Source organism: Ixodes scapularis, unplaced genomic scaffold (genome assembly GCF_016920785.2).
Source record: "Ixodes scapularis isolate PalLabHiFi unplaced genomic scaffold, ASM1692078v2 PGA_scaffold7__128_contigs__length_106722199, whole genome shotgun sequence".
NCBI lineage: Eukaryota > Metazoa > Arthropoda > Arachnida > Ixodida > Ixodidae > Ixodes > Ixodes scapularis.
The window spans coordinates 20,298,779-20,325,154 of NW_024609882.1; the positions used below are offsets into that span (position 1 = coordinate 20,298,779).

Below are 26,376 nucleotides of genomic sequence, written 5' to 3' on the forward strand. Positions count from 1 at the left end.
GGCTCCCACTCCCGTCTCAGCTTACGGGTGAAAACAGCTCTGTTCAATGCAGTCACAGCTTACGGGTGAAAACAGCTTTGTTCGACAAACAGAAGTTCCTATTGGTCTGTTTGGTTGAGAATTTTCTAGGGGTCCAGTGGGCCGATAGCCATTTCTACTGGACAAATAGAAATCTCTATTGGTCCAATAAAGTTTCTTATATATCCAACAAAAATCTCCAATGATCACATAGAAGTTTTTATTGGAGGTTTGGCAGGATTACCTAATCCCAAATACTCTTCTTGCCCTCAAGGAAGCCCAAGACCCTTCCAGACCACCACCCTTCCAACAAAGTCAGCACAACACCAGGCACCATGCTGCTGCCAAAGGTTCTGTGCCGACAACTGTGCCGTGTGCCGGACGCTGTCAAGAGCCACAGGGGCGTCTGCGAGGTGCTTGCCAAACAGCTCGAAGAAATTCTGGGCAGCAAGAACGTCAGCAGCACAGATGCCATCCGCGAGCAACACAGCCGCGACGAGGGACCTCACCCTGCAGCAGCACCCGACGTGGTCGTCTTTCCAAAGAATGTCGAGCAGGTAAGGCGTCCGTGCGGAATATCAGACAGCCCAGTGATTCTGCTTTTTTTGTCTGGATGATAAGCGCTAGAAATGTGTATAGAAACTGCTTGTTTGAAGCTCGGATGTCCTCGGGGGGCAAACATCTTAAAAACATTTTAGGTCATTTAACTCCACACGTCATGCCTAGAGCATTAATGCGAGCCCATTAATTGTTATAGGCATCCAGTGGCACCACAAGCTTTACTGCAGATTTTCTTTTCCATCTATACATAATATATTAGTAGAGAAAAAATGTTTTGCACAATGCCGAAAAGTATAAAGCATGTATAAAAAAATATTTGAAACCTCCAGAGTCATTAAAGCACTACGGCAAGGCAGAAAATTGCTTTGCGATGTTCGACCTTAAGCACAGACACGCGTTAAGTGCCCATCCCACATTGGTTCACACACCATTATTAAAACTCTTCCTGGAGCTTGTACATTAATTGCATCGCGACGCAACGAGGTCAGTAGCTTAAAGGCATCCGTCTGTCATGGAACGTACGGCACTCGGGCACAGGGGCACTGTCTCTACGGCGCAGGTGAGCAAGGTGGCGCGCCTGTGCTACCAGAAGGACGTGCCCATGATGCCCTTTGGCAGCGGGTCCGGCCTGGAGGGTGGCGTCCAGGCGTCCAGGGGTGGCGTCTGCCTCAACCTCTCCCAGATGGACCAGCTGGTGGAGCTCCACGCGAGCGACTTCGACGTCGTCGTCGAGCCGGGCCTCACATGGCGCAACCTCAACGGCCAGATTCGCAACACTGGCCTCTGGTTCCCCGTCGACCCCGGCGCCGATGCGTCCCTCGGCGGCATGTGCGCCACCAGCGCCTCGGGCACCAACGCTGTGCGCTACGGCACCATGCGCGAGAACGTCCTCAACCTCGAAGTGGTGCTCCCCGACGGAACAATCGTGTACACGGCGGGGAAGGGACGCCGCTCACGCAAGACCTCCGCCGGCTACAACACGACGAACCTCTTCGTCGGCTCTGAGGGGACGCTGGGCATCATCACCCAGGCCACCCTGCGGCTACACTCGGCACCCCAGGTGACCGTGGCGGCCGTCTGCCCGTTCCCCACCGTCAACGCGGCCATCGAGGCCGTGGTCCAAGTGCTCCAGTGCAGCGTGCCCGTGGCACGCATTGAGTTCCTCGATGAGATGACCATCCGCGCGTGCAACAGGTACAGCAAGACCGACTTCGTAGAGTCCCCAACCCTCTTCCTCGAGTTCCATGGGGCGTCCGAGGAAGCCGTGCGCGAGCAGGTCGAGACTGTCATCGAGCTCGCCGAGGGCAACGGAGGCACTGACTTCCGGTGGGCCAAGGAGCCCGAGGAGCGGAGCCGGCTCTGGAAGGCGCGCCACGCCATCTTCTATGCCACGTGCGCCATGCGGCCCAACACGCGCTGCTACGTCACCGACGTGTGCGTCCCCATCTCCCAGCTGCCTGAGCTCGTGGCGCTGGCTAAGGCGGACATTGCCGAGAAGGGGATCCTGGCGACCGTGGTGGGGCACGTTGGGGACGGAAACTTCCACACCATGATGCTCTTCGACCCCAAGGACCCTGCCGACGTCAAGAAGGTGACCGACGTGGCTCACCAGCTCGCCGAACGTGCGCTGCAGCTCGGCGGAACGTCGACGGGCGAGCACGGCGTCGGCGTCGGAAAGCAGAAGCTCCTCGTCGAAGAGCTCGGCGAAGACGGCGTGGCGCTCCTCAGGAGGCTTAAGAACGCCGTAGACCCAAAGAACCTCATGAACCCGGGAAAGATGTTTGCGTGAAAGGCGCCTTTATTGGCGCCCTTCACGCGGGTACGCCCTCTGGCGTGGGGCGCTGTCGTAGCGTTGGGGCGTCGCCCCCCGGGGAGCCCTCTGGGCTGGCGTCTTTCCCACGTGGCCCGCAGCACGTCTGGGCCACGCAGTTGGTGCGGCTTGGGCAGTCCAGCACGCAGTCTTTGTCGTTGCTCTGCGAGGGAACGCAAGATGGACTGTGATGTCTCAAGTTCCGCTGCTGCCGTTCTAGCCATTCGCATAGGTATTAGACCGGACTTGTTCGTAAGCCAGGTTAATTCTTTTACAGATAGGGCCGGACGTTTTTGAGCTTTATATTCTCTTCAAATTGACGAATAATTGCTTTTACTTTTTGAAATCATTTTATGTTGAGAGAAACTGAGCCTTATTTCGACGTGCTTCAACCTACGGGTATAAAATTTAATTAACAACTGGAACTGCAAGTTTCACGCACGCATCATATAAAACAAAAATTAACTAAAACACTTTCTCGTTTTTATTTTTAAGATTTTTTTTTTTTTATTTTATGGTGGCCCCCCTCATTTTCTGACTTTCTGGGGGTATGGAATGCTCTTTTCATTTTCCTACTTTCATTGAGCTACCTTACTCTTCGCACAAAGATAAGAACTTGGGGATAAAGAACACTGTTCTGAGATCTGCACTATGTTTTAACTCCAGCAACATCGTGGAAAGCTCAAACGTGTGCTAACAGAAGTGGGGAAAAACTCGCTTCCTCTGTCTGCTTGCACCAATTCTTGGAGGGAAAAAGTAATTTAGTGTTTATATAGTGACACAAAGGCACGGTTTCTTTTACGCATTGTAACTATCGCAACATATATTTCAGAAATCCATTTGGCTACAAGTGCATTTACTTTTTTTTTTTTTTCGTTTTAGAGATTGTAGTTACCTTAGAGACCAGTGTCGAATCATACAGCTTCTTAGCTCAAAGTTGGTTCAATTGATAATAGGACTGCCACGCTAAACGTCCGCACGAGCAAAGTAGCAATGGTGCAGCCAAGGTGTAAATACAGTTAAGAGAAGTCGTGACACGCAGTACTGGCAGCTGTGGGTGGTATTGAGACATGTTGTAAAGCTGCTATTAGAGTAGAGATGCTCTCTGGAGAAAGCAAGATCGCTCCAGAGATGTTCTACTGCCTGGTGGCACAACTTTACATTGCCTCCAGCCACGTCGCAACTGACAAAATATGGGTAGTATGATCAATGTTGGAGTAGTATAGTAGATATTGTTCCGTCGTGATTCAGCACTCCCTCGCTGTCACGCATGACTAGTAGTTCCCTAGTCCGTACACAAGATAGTCCAAAGACAGACGGCACTACTCTGGGGTTCCGTACAAAGTTCCTTATAGCCTTTGGTGCCCACTTGGCAAGATGGATTTATGACACTGTCAGTGCTCAATCGTGTGACAATGTACAGAAGGCAACAAAAATTTTCTGAAATAAAGCTGAATTCTAAAAAGTGCACTTTGTATCCTACCTAATCGTAAAGTACCTGGTTCTACGATCTAAATAAGCAAATACTGCTGTAGAGGCACACACCAGGGTTAATTCATTCAAGCCAGCAGTTGAGTGTAGTTTCCACTAGCATGATCACTGCATCTAAACATAATTTACAAAGGGAATTAAGAAAACGGCTAAAACTCAAACTTGTTTCGAAACTTTTTTTTTTCTGCCTGGGCTACTGGCGGCTTCAGCGAAATTGATGGCACCTAGCGGGTGCCATCAATTTTCGTTTTCGAATTAATACAAACCTATCCAAAAACACTTGCCGGCAACGTCAAACTCAATGTCAAACCCAACGTCAAACTCAATGCCAAATAGTAAAAAATAAAAGAAAGAAAAACAGATATTTCAAGTAAGTTTAGGCAGAGGCTAAATGCTGTCAGAGCACAGGGTCAGTGGTTCTAAGGAAAAGGCCTTCCAGTTTTCTCCCCAATCTCGGACGACCGACACAAGGAGGCTCATCTCGTCGACCTCCATTCAGGACCATGGGCCAACACGGTATTTCTGGGTCACGACGAAGGCTGCTCCAAGCGTGCGATTCCTCTGGTCCCTCTTCCGGCTTAGAGCAACAGCGAAGACTGTGATCCTAAAGATTTTGTGGGAAGGGAAAGTAGCGGCGGTGGGGGGACAGCTGAAGTTTCTATACAAGCTTATAACCTCGTTACAACAGATCTGGCTACATCAGACGTTCGGTTATAACATACTGATTCGTGAAGTTTGGTTGGTCCTCCTAAGCCATTGAGCCAACATCGCTTAATAAATAGTTTGTTAGTATAACATGGACTTGGACATAATGGACTATATTGGGGAGTTTGCCAGTGGTTTACCATTTTGTTATAGCGGACTCTTCGACAGCAATCATTATTTCGGACGTCACGCGGCTCTGGGTCGGTAGCGGTGGCATCCGTTTTGCGAACTGCCCTCATCGCGCCTGGCGCATCGCGAGCCTTGTCTTACCCAAAGCGCACAGCGATGGCTATTGTTTGTGCACCTCGATACAAAAATTACCACCTTTAAAAGTTTATAAGTTTCAATGAAACAATTCTTTTCTAATATCCATTCATGCTTTCTCTACGGTTAGAACAGACTCCAGACATAATGAATCTCAAAGTTTGTAGCAAGAGTATATCCATTCTGCATACTCCTTTTACAACAAACCCCCAAAAAATCTTCACTATCAAGGTCTGCTATAATGAGTTTCTACTGTATAACTCTTTCCACCTCCCACAACCACAGCACTTTCCTGCGACAGCCGCGACTCCAAAGAGGAGATTTTTTTTGGTGGGGGAGCTTTGAACTCGGAGAGACGAGAAGAAAACCACCCAAGGCGTTCCATCGACTATGGCCGGGAGTTGGGTGATTGTAAAGAATTGGTGTCTATACTCTGTTGCAGGTTAAGAAGAGTTAAAAAAGCTCCTCCTAGAAAAGCCCTCCGCTCTTTCCACTTTAGCAGAGCAAATGCTGGAGCAGAGGTGAAAAAGGAGGCACTCCACTCCCCTCCTCTCTGGCGTTCGCTCTGCTAAACCGGAAAGGGTGAAAGGGGTTGCAGCGCAGTCGACCGCAACCAGACGCAAGCACGTGCGAGCTGGCCCTGAGATCAAGACGAAGGCCCCCCGAGATTTGGAAACAAAGGCAGTGCCCACCTCTCCCTCGAGCTGGACGAACTCGGGCTGGATGGTGGTGGAGTGGATGCCCTCGTTGTGGAAGAACTCCTTGACCCGCTCGGCAATCTGCATGTAGTCCTGGAGGTTCTTGCAGCGGATGTGGGCCGAGGCGATGATGCGCTCGCCGGCCAGCTGCCAGACGTGGAACTCGTGCACTGCCAGCACCCCCTCCACCTCCTGGAGCAGCTTCTTCTGCAGCGAGTCCATCTGGATGTGCGTCGGCACCGTCTGGAGCAGGATCAGCGCAGAGTCCACCACTGCGAGAGATTCCGTCGGGTGGGGCCTCCACCGCCGACAATGCGGCGCTTGGAACGCGTCTTCCACTGGTGGGTTTAGCATCCTACGCAGAGAGCAAGTTTGTCTGCTACTTTTGCGGGGTTGTGGCGACGTCAGAATGCCGAGCTCCAATTGGCTCCGATTGGAAGCTGGGATAGCGGGGTAGGCCTCGAAGCAAGCTGTCTCGAGGCCTACACACTATCTTTCCAATCGGAGCCAATCGGAGATCGGCGTTCTCACGTCGCCACAACCCTCGCAAAAGAAGCGGACAAACTTGCGCTCCGCGTAACGCCCGTGCATCGAAGATGGTGGCAACGAGTGACGTCGCACGAGCCGGCGTGTCACATTGTCGGACGTCGCAATCCCAACGGTCGGACGCGGAAGTTCCAGTAAAAAGTATGAGCAGATGCTAGCGTCACTGTCATCGCCGCGCCCCAACTCGCTGTTGCGGAGGCTCCACGAACTGTCGAGCGGAAAGCGAGCCACGGCAGAATGGGCGCCTGCCGCATCCACTCGTGCTGCCGCGACGCTGCCAGAATCGCGACGGGAAACGGCACAACACAAGTGCAGCATTGTCGGGCAGAAACCGAAAAACAACCCAGGAATCGAGGACGCCGCACTTGTGTCAAACTCTCGCCTCTCATGATCCCGGTGATAGCACAGGTGGATGCTGCAGACGCCGGTTCTGCCACAAATCGCTGTCCAGCTTGACACTTTGCAAAAGCTTCGGGAGCCTGGACGCTGCAATGACGGCGATGCTTGCCTTGGCTCGTCTTTTCTGTCGGAGCGTCTACGACCGACCGCCGGGATTATGACACGATGCTGGCTCCTGTGACACAGGTTGGTGCCACTTTGGAACCACTTCGGATGCGTTGACGTTAACGAGACGCAAACGTATCAGTAGAAGATGCACTCCAGGCATGTACTGGTAAACCTTTGAAAAACGGGGCAGATCACTCACGCAGTGGAGCTGTGGACTTCATGATGAGGCACACCATCACCAGGCTGTTGGGAGGACGGGAAAAAGAGACAATGACACAAACAAAATCTAATACGCATCTGTCTCAAAGCTAAGCCGATGAAAGACTCTAGATAGCAGACACGGTTCGCGAGAGATGAACAAAATTTGAAGACAAACTTAGAATTACAGAAAAGTATACAGGAAAAGTTGAGTTCACCAGCCATTTGTTAGCACTACTGTCAGGGAAGAAAACACTGGAAGTAATCTGAGAAGTCCTAACACAGTTCTAGATTTTCAAAAGTTGCGTAGAAAGAGTGTGTGAGCACATCCCCATGTAAGAGCATTGAACTGGCATAAAGTATTGCAGAACATACTAAAATGATGTTCAAAACCAGGACGATGGCAATGTGCAGAAAAACGGATAAAATGTTAATCAGTGATGTGATTGGTCCGAGTGATTTTGGAGCTACCATAAGTCCATTTTGGAGCAGCAACATGTACCTTGGCCAGTGTGAATATGATGTTAAAATTTATGCGTCTATGTCAACTTTTCCTTCCTGCTTCTTGCAACCTCTGGATGGCGTCAACAACATAGCAGGTTTGATTCCCTAGCTAGCAGTTTAATTGCATGTACAGTAGACTCTCGTTAATTCAAACTCCAGGAAGTCAGAAATTTTGTTTGATTTATCAAAAATTTGTCTAAATATGATGCAAGGTAAAATTATGATTTGCCACATGAATGGCCACACATACAAAGCAGATATTTGATAATTTCCTCTACATAGACCTACTAATCATAAGCAGCTATGCCACACATGGAACATTTATGAAATGTGTAACATAAGTCTATTTATCTTTCAAATATGTTTAGGGATGCCGCGAACTTTTTTCGAATCGAAGTTTCGATGATCGAATCAAGCGGTTCGAAAGGTTCGAAAGATTTCGATTTTTCGAATTGTCTATATCGTAAAATTCGACGGAGGTCGAATTTTCGAACTTGTTAAGCTAAGAAGTTCGACGCTTTTCGAACCGTCGAACTTATTACGCTAAAAAATTCGATCTTTTTCGAACTTTCGAATTTATTGCGCTGCAAGGTTCGATGCTTGTCGAACTTTCGAACTTGACTGACCAAAAAATTCGATGAATTTCGAACTTTCGAACTTATTTATCAAGAGAATTCGAAAAGTTTCGAACTTTCGAACTCTGAAAAGTCAGAAGTTCGACGAACTTCGAACTTTTAGGGTAAAAGTTCGACGTTCGTCGAACTTCGAAAGACCGGCGGACGGTTTCATTTGATTTCAAGTAGTGGGGTACATTCGTAATTTTTTTTTCTCGAACTTTTACACGCGGTGCTGCGTTCCTTACGAAAGACAATGTCGTTTATTTCAATGTTCTGGCATGCTTAGGTTTAAAGAAATAAATCCCCGAAGGGGCGAGGAAGGACGACGGGTTTTTGACCATTATCGTTTGTGCCAGATTTGAAGCACGCTGCAGCCGGAGCTATTCATGGTAGATAAGTTATACTTTTTTAAGAATGATCTATGTATAGCCTAGGTAAGTGCCGTTTTAAGATGTGATTATTGTTATTCAACGTGAGTTTCGAAGAAATGTCCAAACATGTATCTGCATGCAATTATGACCTAAACTTGATATTTATTTTCGTCTAAGTTGTTTGAGGTATCGCATTTAAATTAACACCACAGACAGTACATATCATTGCCATCTGCAGAATACAAAATAATATATTTATTGTTTTTTTCACATTAAGAAATAAATTAACTCATGGGAGAAGATTTCTAGTAGTGTTCAAGTTCGGCACGTCATTAAAAGAAAACTTGTTTTTTTTTTTTTCGCTTCACGTTCCTGGGACGTGTTTCTTTTAGCCTGTACACACTTTGGTAAAAGAAACTTGTTTCGAAGTTCTGAACCTCTGAATATGCAAGAATAGAACACTTCCGACGAATTCTTGATAGTTTTTTTTTTCTCCTGCTTTTTATTCCCGCATTTATTCTTTTTTTTTTTTTCTTTTGTTACTATCGGCACAGGTGTTTAGGTCGAAAAGACAGCTTTGAACTTCCGAACCACTAAGCATGTGACGAGCAGTGCCTTCTGACAACGAGTTTCTAACAATGACCATCTACGCAACCTTTTATGCAGTGAAGAGCGACATTATAGCTATACATATGCATAAATAATTTCAGATTAAAATAAGCTCGACCACGCCCTCTTTCCCCGTATTGTTTTCTTTAACAGTCCGAAATACCTGCAAGGGGAAGAAGAAGGCTGAAGCCCCTCCCTCCCCCCCCCCCCCCCCCCCCCTCCCCGCTACCCTCTTTCCCCCCGTTTTTCCTCTTCCGACGCCACTTGTATGGTAGAACGCTCCTCGACCTCGAGTTGCGTCGGCTTTTGTGCTTTTTGCGAGGCGATTCCTCCGTCCCAGAAAATAAACCTCCAGGACAATTATAAACTTCACCGGATCGGATTACTACCAGCGTGCAAGGGGTGGCGAGCTAGTTTGCCAGGTCGCTCCACGGTTTTTCTGAGCCTCAACCTCCTGCTCGCCCCTGGCCGTTTCGAACTGGAAGAGTCTCGTAAAACAGTGTGTTCGTGCAATCACTACTGCTTGATGCACGTTAAAGACCCCCCCCCCCCCCCCCCCCCCCCCCCACGGGGCTGGCGGTCACAATTCTGCACTGGCAAATATTCTAGCACATCCGGGACACTCGTCGTCTCATTTAATTGCCTGACCAACTTCGCAGAATCTAGGTATCACACCCTAACTTTTCTAAACTTGATTTTGCGAAAACCAAGTGAGTCGTGAAAACGTTATTTGAAACTGAAACTGTGGAAAAACTTGAAAATCGGACTTCGAACTTTGAAAACTTGGATTAGAAAGTAATTCAAAATCTTCAAATTTTTTTTTTTTTTTTTTTTTTTTTTAATTTAGCGTTAAAAGAGAATCGAAACTTTCGAACTTTTCGAACTTTATGGAAAAAGAAATTCGCAATCTTCGAATTGTTCGAACTTCATGTCTATAAAAATTCGAAGCGTTCGAAGTTTTCGAATCTTTTTTACAAAGAATTTCGAAATCTTCGAATTTATCGAACCTGAAGTAAAAAAATATTCGAAATATTCGAATTCGAAATTTTAGAAACCGTGAAAGCTTCGAACTTTTCGAATTCGAAACTCCGCTGTGGACAAAAGTTGCGAATTTTTCGAAATCGAACCTCGGTCGGTACGAAAATATCGAAATTTTTCGAAATCGAACCTGAGTTCGCTTCGCAAATATCGAAACCTTTCGAAATCGAACCTAGGGTGGTTCGCGACATCCCTAAATATGTTGCTTATTGTCAACTGTTTAGACAGCACATGAAAACTCAAAACAAAATTAAGTTTGTTCATCAATACAAGAAGTTGTCTAATGTGGGCTATTAACTCTTTATTGATGGTACAAAAATTGACTAAAACATTTCTTTTTTAATATACCTAATGTTTGGCAAGATGAAATAAAAAAACAAAGCTGAAATAAAAAAAAAAATTGTAAGGTAAACTTGAAAGTTATAGCTTAGTGGCCTGTGGGCAACACCAGGCGAAAGTATGAAAGTGGCTTCCTTGCGTAACCTCTATGAATCACTATAAAATGTCAATAAATCTGCGCATACGATAGCCTCAAATGAAACGGTCCCCTATCATAAGGTATTAGCGGCAAGAAAAAAAACTTGCGCAAACGCTGCGATGTGAACCTATGCCATGCTGCCACATCACAGCATCCGTGCAAGTTGCCATGGAAATTTCTGCGTGGTGCCCGTTTTCTTAGCTCATGAGCCCTGCTTGAGCCCCATTGAGGGCGCTTCTTGCCCAGCACCGGCGCACTGCATGGAAGCAACACTTGCGGAAGCAAGCTCTGAGGGGTGTTGCCTCTCTGCAGTGCACCAGTGCTCAAAAAGAAGCACACTCAACAGGGCCGCGAGAACAACAAGTATGAAATGCACGAAAACGCCGTTCGAATTAAGTGGTTTATGAATACATTAGAAATGTAGCGCGACCACCAAAATTTTCAAATTTGTTTGAATTAGTATACCCAGAATTATGAAATATTTGAGTTTGAATTATAGCAAGCCCACTGTACAAGCACAAGACGTGGTAACAAGATGCCGATTGATGGAGGGCAGTAGGAACTGCTCCGAATAATTCTTTTAGGTATGAAATGAAATGTAAACCGAAAGCCTATCTGCTGAAATCGTGTCAGAATATAATAATTTTGTACATTCGAATCAATGTTTTCTTTTAAATTCTAAAGTTGTAATAAAACTGCAGTTTTTAATTTATATAAATACCAAACTTTTATAATTTGATTATAAACATCAATTACATTTTATAAGTTGAACTTCACGATAAAAAAAATATCTGCATGTAAACTATAAATATGTTTGTTTAGAGAAACAATTCTGCCGAACTTGGTAGGGTTATTTTAAGGCTCGCATTCACTGCTATTTAGTTAAAATTTACTATATTCACTATGCCATCGAATGGATGGAACCTATCCAAAGGTAATAACATAACGAGAGTTGAGATAAAACATAAACTTATAGAGTAGTCCACTGAAGTTTTCTCGCAATACTCAAGCAATACTCAATACTTTCTCCTTAGCACGCGGGTGCCATTCAGCCAGAAGAGACACCGAGCACGAGAAATATTACAAAACTCCCTAGTACTGTCAATGTTTGACACAGAAATCATACCGCAGTAATGTTGTTTGACGCGATAACCGAAAGTTTCAGAAATTTTCACAAGCCTGCCGTAAACATCCAGCATCATAGCAATGCTCGAGTTATTATTTATTTGGTATTAATATCGGGAAAATAAGTTTTGGCGCAATGTCGGCACAAACCCCTCACATTTTGGCAAACTGTAGCAGCCCGTTGGGGGTAAGCGCTTTGGCGAAAATGGCACAGCAATCATATCAATGAGTTAACACTCCTTCTAGGCAGTGCATTTGGTGTATTTAAACTAGGAGACACTCATCACGCAGAAGTAATTGCTTTTGGTGAATCCAAGGCTTGTTACATCTTAACATTTCACAAATATTAAAATACTTCAGGCCTCGACGTGAACCTTCGATATGACTGCAGATTCAACAATGCGCGTCACGCCAGTCGCAACTTCAGTAGGGACGGTCGGCTCGAACTGTGATCAGCACTGCCTGCAGCTGCCGCGACGCGTACGCTCACGGGGACTTGCCTGAGCGCGGGGTCCACATAGTACCGGTGCTCCCAAGTCGTGAGCCAGATGATGAGGGAGCTGATGATGACCACGACGGAGCCCAGGGCGTCCGCCAGGATGTGGAGGTACACCCCGCGTATGTTGAGCTGCCCCCCTGTCACCTGGGTGTCCGTCTGCGGAAGCGTGCCCTGCTCCCCGAGTCGGAAGCGGTTCTCGTTGATGTCGTCCTCCATGCTGTGCAGGACCACCTCTTCTACCGTGGGTAGGCTGTGGTGGTGGCCCCGACTGTGACTGTGGCCGTGTTCTGCGCATAAGGCAGCACAAGCGCAGTCTGCAAGTGCCCGCGATGTAACCGCGAAGTAACCAGTTCTACAAACATATTTAATCACTCTTTCCTCCATCAAGCCATCTGTGTCTGGAGCAGCCTACCATCTTTTATCATAGATGCCAAAGTTTTTCTCACAAATTTATGGGTTCATTTTTCTTGTTATTAATATTTGTCTCCATTTTATTTAACTTAGTTTATCCTAAATGCATTAAATTAACCTGCGTTTTTATTTGTGTAAATGTGTACTATTCCCCCCTTATACAATGCCCTAACTGGGCAATGCGGAAAAGTGCTCCACAATGCTGTTCACCACCACCCGACAGCCTCCGCCTCCTCCTGACTTGACGATACGGAACAGCCTTATCACAAGGACGCAGCGCACAAAACTGTTGGGAGTCACACTCGATCCGCACCTCCGTTTTTCCCCCCACATTGCCGAGGTGCTCTCGCGAGCGCAACGCACGCTGGGCTTCGTCCAACGAGTGTCAAGGGGGGCCGGCCCAAAGGCACTGCGGAGTTTGTACACCGCACTAGTGCTCCCGCAGCTTGAGTTCTGCTCGTCGGTGTGGAGCCCTAGACAGGTCGCTGCAATTGCCTCGCTGAAGAGTGTGCAACGGCGCGCGGCCTATGCTATCCTGCGTCGCCAATCGCCGCCGCAGCTGAGGCAATACAGGGACATTGGCACCCCGAATCTTCTCGGAGCTGTGGGGTGGAACTGCCTGTCTGTCCGTAGGCAGGTGGCTTCGCTCCGCCTCCTAGCCTGCATGCTGGGTGGCCCTCCTACGCCTCTCCTAGGGTATGTGAGGAAGAATCGCGCCGATAAACTACAACCCCTCCTTGGACGGACGGAGCGTCATAGAAGCACGCTCCTCCCGAGAACCATCGAGCTCTGGCGCTCCCTCCCGAATGACGTCACACAGGGACATTTGAAAGCAAAGCGGACATAAAGGAACTGTGTAAATGTGCAACCATCCATCTGAAAGAACTGTGATCTGACACTCAATCCGACCCAAATCCCAGTGTACAAAGATTTATATATATATATATATATATATATATATTTTTTTTTTTATGTATATATGTCTGTGAAGCGGGTACAGTGGGCCTCTATGGCATGGGCAATAGCCTTTTCACTGTCGCCCAGGTTTTTAGAAACCGAATAAAGCATTATTATTATTATTATTATAAACTACCGTAGAATACCGTGCATCCGCCCATTCCACACTAAGCGCCCATTCCCAAATTTGTAAGATCTGAGAAAATATGCACAGTACATATGTAAAATTGATGGCCGGACAAGCACCCATCCTTCATTTTTCCGCGATAATCTCCCAATTTTGACCAATTTTGAGTGGGCGCTCGCCCGGTATTTTACAGTAAATGAAATTCATAGCCCAGCGTACAATCTTCGCAGAACATCATGCGCATGCTCATCCCTTTAAAAAGCAAGCAAAACGTATGCCACAGGCGTGAATGCCACAAATGACACCGGTGAGAAGTCCCTCGTTGGTATGACCTCTACATCGGCTCTTTCTGAAGTGGTATAGGGCTAAACACAGCAGGCGCAACAGAATTTCTCTATGTAAAGCCTGATACCATAAAGATATGAATATATCATAGAACACCGAGCACATACCTTTGTCTCAATACACATCTAACTGCTACTTTTAAAATTAAAAGAAATTTGGCAGAGACACTTAAGACTGCTTATTTGTAGGAATGCAAGAGCATTCCTACACACAGCACATTCCTACAAGCAGTGCGCCGCATCTTCCTTTCACACATGGCGCTATGGCGGTGACATCACGCTCTCCCATTGTACAGGCACGGCAAACCCCACTGGCTTCCGTGACGAAGCGTTGCGTTGCTGTACTTTTCTTTGTGTTTCGTTTCTGAGGAGCGTCCGCTTTGACCTAGAGAGCACCCGTTGGCTTCCGTGATGAAGCATCTGCGTTCTTTTTGTGTTTTATTGGGAATGGAAATTTAGGTGCCGTTTTGCTTAGCCAATGGGAATTTAGGTGCCATTTTTCGCGGCTACAGACAACAATAACGCCAGCTTCACTCAGATAACGCCGTGTTTGCCCCATAAAACATTTAATGCTTTTGCATGTAAAAAAAATAAAAGCTAGTCAAGATGGTTTGATTGCGTGAGCTGCTTTTCTGAGCATGCCAGTGCAAAGCGGTGAAGCTCGACACGCGAGCCGTGGTGCAAAGCAGTGACACTTGACACGCATGTGTCGATATCAAGGGGTGAAGCTTTATGCACGCACTGCAGTGCAAAGCGGTGAAGCTTGATGCACGGGTGCCAGTGCAAGGCAGTGAAGTTTGACACTCGTTCGAAACGTATAAGGGGTGTGCGACAGAATGGAGCGCCGGTGAAGCCAGCTTTATCGCGTGCCCCTACTCCAATTCTGCTCCCGGACCTGACAAGCACTTACCTCCCCGTTTTCGAGATCGCATCCACGTCTCGGGTGGGCCCTCGGTCGACATTTATATGGTAGCCAAGCAAAGTTGAGGTATGTTTCGAATAATGGCACATACATTTCAGCTACCGATACTGTAAAGGTTTCCCCGGAGAAAACTGACTTCAGTGTCCCTTTTAACATTTTAACGCAGCCAAAGGAAAAAACAAAGCCAGTTCCAATTTTTTGCTTTTGGCTGCATTCTTTGCTTTCGAGGAGGTGTCACATTCACAATTTGCAGGCAACAGACAGAAGCTTTTCAAAAGTGTGTGCCGTCTAGTGGCTGCCGCGCGAATTATCCGAGCCCGCCATAGTTTGAGTGCCCATCCCGAGCCTGCATCGGACACGGGGGCTGCGACGGCGTTCGGCGAGGACTCGGATGCAATCGCGAGCTTCGTGCCAAAGAAATGGCGACCGCCAATGTTGCTCGATGAGGTCCCGAAAAGGGTCTATTACGAGCAAACAATCAAGTTCGTTCTCCGTGCCCCGGCGTTCGGTTCGTCTCCCTACTCGACAGACAGTGACACAATGGACGAACCGGCCACCCACCTCGGAACAGGCAGAGGCCGATGAGGTTGACCAGCAGACCGGCCACGCCGACGTACAGGATGAGTTTGGGCTCGTCAATCACCTCGGGCTTGTAGAAGCGCTTGAGGGACTCCACCAGGATGGAGAAGCACAGGGCCACCAGGAACACCGCATTCACCAGGGCGCCCAGCACCTCCGCACGTGCCCACCCGAAAGTGTTCTTGGACCACTTCTTGGGCGACATCTGCGCGCCGTGCGACGTGCCGTGGATTAAACTCCGGAGCAGGGTTTCTTAAACTTTTCAATCCCTTCGAACGCATATCTATCTCGAAAGGCAGCCGAGAAACTCCTGTTTCGGCAGTGATGAAATGAAGCACTCCAGAAGTCTACACACCTCATAAACAATGGGGAACGTTTGTCATGTAGTTATGCGTCAATGGATGGCCACGATCTTCTAAAATAGTGCTTAAACTTGGAAAACGCTTTATTTAGGCACAGAGACGCCCAAAGAAATGTGGGAGCTTGGGAAAGCCCCAAGGGTTCCTGGGTAGAACCCTGGGTTCCTAGGAGCCTTGTTTGAGAACTTGTGTTTTAGAGAAAACACTGCACACTTGCTCAAAATGGGATACCCTCAAAGCTGAGGGAGATATATACTTAACAGAACACTTAACTCCCCCAAAACTACTCTTTTTAGAGCGTCTGGATTGAATATGCATATCACAAAATGTATGATCCCGAAAAACAAATATTTCAATGCAATATTTACATCATGTGACTTATTTTTTGAGCCAAGGGTGATTAGAAAACGTGCTTCTATTTTTTGCACCAGACCAAGCCCTATGCCTTTTTGAAACCACGTGTTCCACTTTTTCAATCTTACTTTGACACTGAGCACACAATCTGCCCACTTATGCAAATTTAGCCACACCAGTCCAAAGTCTTATTGACCGCGGATAAAGCCACGTAAGCACCACCAAACATGGTGCCCCGCTGTGTCTACCATCTCTACGCGTGCATGCATGCAGGAGTCCAACAGCTGGGCTGGATCCAGAGTCCAAGGTTCCATGATCACCTGATGCAAATGGGAAGGCTAGAGCCACAGCTGTGCCTCAGAGTAGTGACGCTTTTACAGGTGCTTCAAATCTCGGTTGCCAGTTATACGAAGTCGCATCTGGGTCATTCCATGCCAAAGGAGACGTGGCAATATTTTCATGTCTAGAATATACCTACGAAAAAATTAATTTGCATAAAGAAGCCTCTGAACTCCAAGAAAATGATTTTTTTTTGTGAAATAAATATATTTTGTTTTTGCTGATATCATGCTCTAAATTTCTAGAATTCGCATAAAACCAATGTAGTTACGAAAGACATTATAAAAAAAAAAACGGTTGCGTACCGCAGAAATTTGGGTGGGCACCTAATTAATGAATAAGATTCCCTATCTGACATTAAAATACAAACATTAAAAGACACCATTTTGAGTACAAATAAGAACCCCAAAAAGAAGACTTTATGAAAAAAATTTTTTTTTTACTGAACTTGGATTTTGGTGTTAGCTACAATACTTTTTTTTTTCTTTCTTCTCTTGAGACAAATAATTGAATTGCTCGTACTAAATTTTAGAGGCCTCGTTATGTTGCATTTTAATTAAATGTCAAAATCTCCAGTTTATACAGAAACGGCTATGTTCAGAGCCATAAAAAGCAGTGTGGGCAGCGGTGCCTGGGACTTTCGAAATAACCAAAGCCTCAACCCACCATATCTGTTCAACATATCAAAAAACTAGAAAAGTGCTTTTTGTTGTTTCCGAAAATTACTTTTTAAAGATGAGCCTCTCCAACCATGCCTCCCCGCGGCCGCCTCGTGCAACACACGCTGGCGTTCGCCATCGTCTTCAACGCTCTCCTGAAAAGACTTTTTTTTTCAGTTGAAGTGGACGATATTCTGATTTACATGCTTCTTTATCACCTTTGTGTTGCATAATGATACTAGTGTCTCAATTTTACCCTACTTCTGCCAAGACAACTGCCGACGAACGCAGGCCTGCAGTGTCTGCCTCCCCAGTTTGGTAATGCGTACTGCGCGTTGGCCTGTTCTGTCGGATGTCCAGGTATAAAAACTATTCAGACCGGTTAGCTCTTCACTGATGCAAAATGATAACGGCGATGTCGCTTCTCTATCACACTCAGATGTATTTTGATAGTTATGTAGTGCTACCAAAAGCAGCGTAATAATGAAAAAAGCATTTCACTCTTTGCTGCGGATGCCTCACACCCCTGAGGTTACGTTCATGAGCAGTATTTTAGGGAATGAACTGGAGGCCAGAAGAACATGTCTCAAATCCTGAACTCATTGGTATTTTTAGAGGAAGTGTGCTTGATAAGAGTTAGGCACGTACTTGTAACTCAGATGACAAGACGGGTGCAGTCTTTGCCATCCGAGTGTCAGGCTCAGAGGACATTAGACAAATGAGGTAACAACCGTCATGGTAAGTCAATTTATTAAACAAATTTTTGATTAAATTTTTAATTAATGGTTTCATGACTCACGTGGCAATTGCAGTATTGACGTCAACTATTATCAGAGCCTTGACCAATTAACAGAATTTGCGAGCTTTTTTTACTCTTGATTTCAATATTGCGCACAAAAAGATTGCCACAAGTCCTGCCCACAATGAAGCTTAGAAGAGTGACGTAGTCATTTCCATGACGTCCTCGCTATCTCGGCAGCGCATCCTTGGGTGATGCACCAACGAATTCTATACATCTTAATTCTATCAAAATATATTTTAGTTCAATGGGGAAGCGACATCACCGTTATCATTTTGCATCGGTGAAGAGTTATACGGTCTGAATTGTTTTTATATCTGGACATAAGACAGACCGGGCCGATGCATAGTATGCATTTCCAAATTTGGGAAGCAGACGATGAAGGCCTGCGTTCGTCGGCAATTACCTGGGCAGAAGTAGAGTAAAAGTAAAGACGGCAGTATCATTATGTAATGTAAAGAGGACACGGATGCATGAAAGTCAGGATAACGTCAATTTCAAATGATTAAAACACGTTTTCAGGAGAGCGATAAAAACATTGCGGCGGCATCTCACACTGTTTGATGGCTCACTGGCGAATGTCGGCGTGCGTCGCCTACGAGGCGGGTGCTTGAATGAATGCCAGAGAGGCTAATCTTTAAAAAATAATTTCTCTGCAACAACAAAAAGTACCTTTTTTTTAATTATTTTGATATGCTGGGCAGATGAGGCTAATTTAGCTCTTGGGTATTTTGAAAGTTCGGGACACCACTGCACACATTGCTTTTTACAGCTCTTAATATGGCCGTTTCTGCATAAAATGAAGATTTTGACATTTTGTTAATATGCAACAAAACGATGCTTAAAAAAATGTAATACAAGCACTTCAATAGGAGAGAAGTATTGCAGCTAACATCCAAATCCAAATTCACTAAAGAACTCTCATAAAGTTTCTTCTTATTGGAGATCCAATTTGGACTCAAAATGGTGTCTTTCAATGTTTGTATTTTAACGCAAGACTGGCATCTTACAAAGTAATTAGGCACCCACCTAAATTTGTGAGTACGCAACAGTCTTTTTACAATATTTTTCTTAGATCCATAGGTTTTATGCAAATTCCACAAATTTATACCATAATATCAGCAAACATAAAATTTATTTTTTTCACAAAATATAATTTCTTTGAAGTTCGGAGGCTTCTTGATCCAAATTAATTTTTTCGTACATATCCCGGACATGGCAAAATTGCTGCGTCTCCTCTGGCACGGAGTGACCCATCTGAAATCGTAACTACTGCCATGTGTGCCCACTCTAGCACCAAAATGGCTGCACCCACAAGAAGGTTAGGGAACTAAGGGCCAAAATTCAGAGCGTAGCTTATTTAGCGGCTCTAGGAGAAGCCAACGGAATCCAATCCAGCTAGATCCAGTTCCCGTGCGGAGCGCCAGCTCCGGTCCTGGGGTTGCTCACCTTGATGGAGAGGAAGGCTATGACCAGGGAGATGACGTCGGAGAGCATGTGGAAGGAGTCGGCCACCAGGGCCATGGAGTTGGTGACATAGCCTACGATGATCTCCACCAGGAAGAAGGCCGTGGTCATGCCAAACATGAGCAGGAGGCGGCTCTTGCGCCCCGCGTGGCAGCACCCCATCTTGCCCCGCCGCGCCGGCCGCCCTAGCGGGGCCTCGACTGCCGCGCCCGACCTGCGGGCTCCGTCCACATCCCCCTCCGAGCACGTGGCCGCCTGCAGGTGGGGCACCACAAAGAGACAGTCGTTCGTTTCTCGAGCCGACATCAAGACAATGTCCAGCCGGTATTAAGTCAATACTGAATCAATGTCAAGACAACATCAGGTAGGAAACGTCGGCTCCTGGACAATGACTAGTGCATCCCGCTGACACCAAGCCAATGTCAGGTCAATATAAAGCCAATGTCAACCCAACATGTAACCAATCTCTACCCGACATTCAGCCAATGTTGAGCCTGTATCGAGTCAATGATGAGGAAACATTAAGCTGTCATCGAGCCAAGATTAAGCCAGCATCAAACTGGAAAAGTCGGCTCCCGCATGCTGCTATCTTCAATTTCCATCAAAGGTGCGTTTTAGTGATGCATGTTACCTTGCGAAACTTCGAAGCAGAGCTCTGTTGCTGCGGAAAATGAGAGTGCACTAACATGTAATTTCAGTGATAGATGCCGACGCAGACGATTGGGTAGGGCTGAGAGTCGCATTTGATGCTTCTGTCGAGAGGTGGCGCAACGTGTCCTTGCGAGCAGATGGTGCAAGTGAAGGATGTATCTGTGGAATGTTTTTATTTCTTCCGGTGTTAAGCTCACTGCACATGATCGGTTTTAGAGTGGGAAGTTAGATTACATGAAGATTATTTTCGATCTGATTCAGGGTATCGAACCTAATCCGAGCCGAAAAACGGAGCAAAACCATTATTTTTGACTGAACCAGGACAAAACCGTAACCAAAATCAAGCATTTAATAATACTGAACCTGAAACGGAACAGAACCGTAATCTCATGTGGCAGTTACTGGTTCATTTGGAAATGGTTTGGCGTAATAAAATGAGCTGCGCATTAATTCATGCAGGTTGTGGTTGTGAATAAATAAATAAAAAAGTCCATTAAATATTTGCAACGGTACCATCGGAGGCACAGTGACAAGACAAATGGCAGCGACGTGGAGGAAGCTAAATAATAATGAAACAAACAAAAATGTTTCATGTCTATGTTCAGCACGACTTGGAGTCGGCAGTGGCGTACGCTTCTATACTTTGATTTACCTTATCATGGACTGCAAAGGATGCTACAAGCCACCCAAGCATATTCATAGCTCGGAGGATGTCACGTGCCCTTCTAATTGGGCAGTGCGACACGGGGAGAGGAAAGTCACAAGACAAGCTACGAGCCATGAATTAGCATGGGTAACTCATAGTTTCTCCCGTGGTACATGATAAGGTGGAACAGAGTACAGCTGACTATGCCAAGAGACTAAAGAGCTATTCATTGAGTGTGTGTCGTGTGTGTGTGTGCATAGTTCTATTTTCTTGCTGCTCAGCAATATCCCTCAAGCAAAAGAAAGAAAACAAAAAAATAAAAACAAAAAGTCAACGGCTGTCCACATGTTTGTTCCGCGGCGGCAAAATCTAGAGGTGCCAAGAGGCAAAGCCGTGGCGAGCAAGACCGACACTGCGGCGCCGGTAGCCGGGATGCCAATCGCCCAGAGCCCTGAAAGCTCACCAATATTTATTTTTTTAAGTTGCCCCCTTTTTTTTTAGACTTCTTTTTTTATTGTCCTTTTCCTTTTGAACTCAGTCGTTCGAGCAAGGCGTTTGGCTGTGCGGGACGGATGCGAGCACAATGTGTGCTATTGTCACGGTGTCACTGTGTGTCCTGGCCGATTGACCTCACACGTGAGTGCTAGACTTTGATACTATTTCTGAGCAGTTGTATAATTGTATGACCACTTAATATGCGCAGAACGGTGTTTGCGATAAAAGGTCAATATTTGTTTTGCTGTCCTTGTTGCCGCAGCACGGCTCCCGGTTCCATTTTCTTTTAATGCAGATGACACCATGTTGAACACACTTCTTCTTAACAACTTGGAGCTGTGCACTTTTCTTTGTAAAGACCGGTTTCAACCGGTTTGCACTTGGTGGAACCGGTAATTGAACTATTTCGAATTCATCACTAAACCGAAACAAAAGGCGAAGCTACGGAACCTGAACCGAACTGGAACAACGACCAATGGTTCGACTCCCTGATCTGATTGCCTAACCACGAACTTGGCCAAGATCTGTCATGGCTTTTCCCCATTTCGACATGTTGCACCACCCGTCGAAAGAAGCACCAAACACGAGTTTCAGTGGAACTCAATCGCCTGTGTCGGGTGTCATCGAAATTTCTAAAGATGCTCTCATTATTCACAGAAATAAAGCTATGCATTCAAATTTCACAACGTAATGTGCGCTGCTAAAATACAGCTGTTATAAAAATTTGGGCCAGCAATGACAAGGGGCCGATTTTCCGCGACTCATCTTGCAGGCAGCCTCACTATTACTACCACCCTATACTTATTTCACGCTTCTACGAAGAAAAAAAAATACTCCACTAAATATAGCTAATAATATGCCAAGTTTACTAATAAAGTATCAAAATAAACTTTAGTGCACCATCTCTCCAAAACCACCATATATTTTTTCTCACTGTCTCTCTACTTTTAGTGCATACACAGCAGAGGCCAGACTGGGTTAGCGGCCACAGCAAAAGTTCACATTATGTCTAAATCGTGCCAAAAAAGTACACTAAACAAATATTTAAAGTATACATAACATACTGGAACTATATTACAGTATATACTAGAGATCAGGGATGGGCAATATTTCAAATACAAGTATTTGAAATACGTATTTTAAATACTTTGTGTATTTTGCATTTGTATTTAATTACAAATTGGGTAATGTATTTGACGTCTGTATTTAAATACTAAAATGTGGGTATTTCCAATACAATTGTAATTAAATACAATTTTGTGGGTGAAAATACATCTTGTTTTTATGCATGTGGGTAGTAAGATATAGTCTCCAACCTTTACACGGCCATGGGGCTTTTTTCTTTTTCTCCTCCGGCTTTATTTAAAGGCACTGTCCAGAGCAGGAAGAAAACTACGTTCTGCACCAAATGCAGTGTCTCTCAATCAAGCACAAGCGTCTAGTGACTATTGTGATTACGGTGCTAGTCCAGGGCAAGAATAGTGACGAAATCGACATTCACATGCAGACTGGCTAAATAAGTGCCTGTGACAACTTGTGATGCTTTCCAGCCTGATTTCCATCCATATTTTTGCCTGAAACATTCTAAATGCCCGGGTCGTCCAGATTTTCGTAACTGGTGCGAGTTGCAACAATAAAAAATTCTCTAGCTAGTGCTGCGCGTCTTGGTCGTCTCGGTTCTTTGTTGGTCTATACCAAAATGTAATCGACAAAAAAAGATGCTTGAAGCTCTGTACTTTTTTCACCTATTGCGTCCAAGCTGATTACATTTTATGTGATTATATTTCTATTACGCTACCAGAGCCTCGCACACTAACTCCCGAGTGTGCGATGCAAAATTAAAATGAGATACCCAGAAACCCGTTCCAGGTGCCCTAAAATCGCCGACGCGAATTTTGAGGAATGTATTTGGAAAAGTATTTGGAGGAGACCAAATACATGTGGTTGTATTTGTATCTTGTACTTAAATGCTTTTTTGGAAATGTAATTGGATTTGTAATTAAATACATTTTTGACGAAGTATTTTGTATTTGTATTTCGATACATATATGCATGTGTTTTGCCCATCCCTGCTAGAGATATACTTCAAATATACTTACTAGTTTCACACACAAAAAAATTAGCATACTTTTATACTGTTATTTTTTGCCAGAGAATAGGGCTCATCAACAGCGTTTCCTCTGGACATTTCGCATCTCCTTGATGCTGTATCTTTATCATAGGAGTCCCGTGATGGCACTTTGGAACACGAGGGCTTGCGCACCAAGGTTAGAATCTTGCATGAATGTTTTCCAACTATAACAGCTGCTGACATTAGTGCACATCTGTACTGTCAAGCTACCTGCCAGAGGAAAGTCCTATAAGAGAGAATCCCTAGGCACATGACATAGGTAAAGGTAACAAATCTAAGTTGGCCATTTCAGTATAGTACTGAAAAATTGCAGGCACAAAAATAGAAGAATGTGCGGATGATTTCTATTGTTCAATAAAAGCGGTTTATATTTCTTGCCCATACTCCTTGCGTTGCAAATAAAAATGGTGGAACTCATGCTAATAATATAGCTCTTATTAAAAGCTGAAGGCCATAAGAACAGAAAGTAAAGGTTTTGAGTTTGTCAACAATCATTTTCCTAGATTCTCATTACTGTTGTCACTGCCTGCTCCACGGCTATGCTACATGGGCCTATATCAAGAGTCCAAGGGTGAGTGAAGAATCAATTATTTGTTTCACCTTAAGAGCTCTAGGTTGTAGGAACAAAAAGTGAAATCGAAGCATCCTCTGTTAACCACTTCCAACTCCCTACTTCACGACAGGTGACGATCTGGTTTACTTTTGTATGTTCAGCTTTTGTCCCTTAAATATAATCACGCAGAAATGAAACAGAAAAGTGCACAAATAACTACTAGTACACAGAATGCTGCAGTGGCATCTTCGAGGATTTGGCTCGTCTCCAAGATCTCTCCTGTAGTAGTAAAAATGCAGGATCGATGACGGGAACATAATCTCAGTACGGCTACTCTAAACATGTCACGAAACATAGCGTGCAAAAATAAGCACCATTTTTGCCATTCGGGGCAGCTTCATTCACCCGTACTGCCTCAAATATTCTAATCGCCAACACCTACACAAACAATGATAGGCAAAGACGTTTATCATCCGGCCACTTGGCATATATCGGGGATGGTGCCTCTGCGAATCGCTTTGTGTGATAGGTCTGCATGTGGAGTCGGTATTACACAAGACTGTGGTATAAGTTCATGCTGCCAACTACTCTGCATGCAGCATGCTTTGACATACAATTGTGACGGAAAGGAAGTATATCAATGACTCGCCGACACTGTGCACGCCCATGCGACAACCGCAGTGGCAGCTGCAGAGAGCCGGCTCTCTATATATGTGGTGTGGGATGATAAGATACTAAGGGGGCCCTTCACTCGAGACGTTTAGTGGGCAACACAGCCACGAGCTGTCACTGCACTGCAAGCTCACCTTTCTTTCCAACCCGACGAAATGAGACAGCCTGATTTTAACAAGTTTCCACCGAGCAGTGCTTCGTATTTCACTTTGTCTGGGTGTATCGTGCGTGCGATTCCTACATATGCGGTCAGTGAATCGATCATGCAGTACGTCAATCGCGTGCACGAAAATCAGCTGTTCTGCACAACGTGCGGGTCCCCGGCAGAACCGAGTCACATCAGAGCACGCACCAATTCTCCCCTGGAAACCAGCCTGTAGAAGAAATCGGGGGGTCTCTGTGGGGGGATCGGCAGCACGGGACCCCACCACTTAACCGAGCATAGCACCAACTGCACGTTGTGTCCTACCTGCGATGCAGTAGCGAGCGCAAGTCACACAAGCGCCAACTGACTCATCACAGGAAGGGGAAGAAAAAAAAAAAAAAAAAGGAGCATATTTTTACCGCCGCTGTACTTACAGTTAGTTCGGGGGTCAGCTGAGCAATGTGTGGATCCCGACGATCTCTTTTTCGTAGGGAGGGGGTAGCGGGGAGCCAGCCGCTCCGTGCAGTTCGCTCACTTTCCCTCCGAGATCGCTATCGAAGACCGTTATCTGTTGGCACGGGGTATCGCCGGAGAGCTTGACACGAGCGAGGAGTAAGCGTAAAAGGGCATGCCCGGACCCTTCCGAGGCTTCCAAGGGAACAAGGACGACTCACAAACTTTTTTTTTCTCCTAAGGCTGAATTTAAAGAGACGCTAGCTCACCCTTTGCACACATCACCAAAGTCCGCTTTGCACACCACACCATTCGCATGCCGCCGTCGTCTTCTCAAAATTCAGCAGCGGCATTTCCTTTCCTTCATCTCGTTTTTCAGGGCTTTTTTTCTTTTTCTTCTCTCGTTCTCTTCGGGGTCGCGAAAAGTTTTTTCGTCGCCGCGACAGCGACGATTTCCAAATTCGTTCCGTCGGCGGGGGTGTCCTCAAATGCTCAATGTGAAGCGCAGCGTGAAGCGATCAAGTGGTCTGTTTTGCGCAGGTTTCATTAGCGGTCAAGGCGGATGTTGTGCAAGCTCCTTCTCGCTTCTCCTCCGGCCCCCGAATTGTTTTCCGCTTCTCTCTTTTTATCCGCTTGAGTAAGAGCGCTGCTCACGAGTTCGATTTCGCCACGCCCGAGTTTATCGAAGAGCATCCGAACTATGATGACCCTCGCTTGAACTCATACCGCCTGCGCGGATTAGGCACATGCCTACATTGCCAACATTGCAATCAGAGCGAGATAAACGAGATAAATGGAGATAAACCGCTTAAACTGCCCCTACCGGCAGATCACGGCGAACGACCGACCGTCACTTTCGCACCTGCGTTCATTTGGTTTCGAAATCTAGTGACTGCACAGATCTCGCCAACAAAGCGCAGCTTTTAAGTGATAAAATACGTTAATATTTATGCTACATTTTGCGTTCAAGATTAACTTGAGTGTAATTAAGTTCGGAGTTTTGTGATACCGAAACCAAAGACCTGAAACGAAACTGTCAACCACGATGGAGTACATTGCGTGACATATGCAACATATGCAAACCACATAAATATTATCTGTCGTAAAAATGCTACCGCATGGGTCGGAAAGATCGATGTTGGTTTGAAGGGACTGCATAAGTCGGTTTCTTAACTTATCGCGCTGGGATTTACTACAGAGGTGCTTGAAGCTGGTGCATTCATTAATTGAGGATATCAATACATGAGACCTCGAGTCAAAATAAAAATAAAAAC

General features: G+C 45.8%; 2 protein-coding genes across 4 annotated transcripts; one reads left to right on the forward strand and one right to left on the reverse strand.

Moving 5' to 3' along the window:
- Window positions 1–782: 782 nt before the first annotated feature.
- Window positions 783–25,934, reverse strand: LOC8038188 (zinc transporter 1). Of its 3 annotated transcripts, XM_029973513.4 has the most exons (8): window positions 25,084–25,922; window positions 24,857–24,973; window positions 19,339–19,611; window positions 15,362–15,584; window positions 12,041–12,326; window positions 6,800–6,843; window positions 5,542–5,819; window positions 783–2,552 (listed from the first exon to the last, which is right to left on the reverse strand). In XM_029973513.4, exons 3-8 carry the CDS (start codon window positions 19,516–19,518, stop codon window positions 2,391–2,393), a joined length of 1,173 nt encoding a protein of 390 aa, XP_029829373.1. In that variant the 5' UTR covers window positions 19,519–19,611; window positions 24,857–24,973; window positions 25,084–25,922; the 3' UTR covers window positions 783–2,390. The 3 variants fall into 3 exon arrangements, with proteins under 3 accessions (XP_029829373.1, XP_040359002.1, XP_040359003.1); XM_040503068.2 differs by lacking the exon at window positions 24,857–24,973 and having other exon boundaries at window positions 25,084–25,934; XM_040503069.2 differs by lacking the exons at window positions 24,857–24,973; window positions 25,084–25,922 and adding an exon at window positions 24,974–25,022.
- Window positions 1,091–3,857, forward strand: LOC8038187 (probable D-lactate dehydrogenase, mitochondrial). The gene has a single exon (XM_029973512.4). It carries the CDS (start codon window positions 1,091–1,093, stop codon window positions 2,366–2,368), a length of 1,278 nt encoding a protein of 425 aa, XP_029829372.3. The 3' UTR covers window positions 2,369–3,857.
- Window positions 25,935–26,376: the final 442 nt, after the last annotated feature.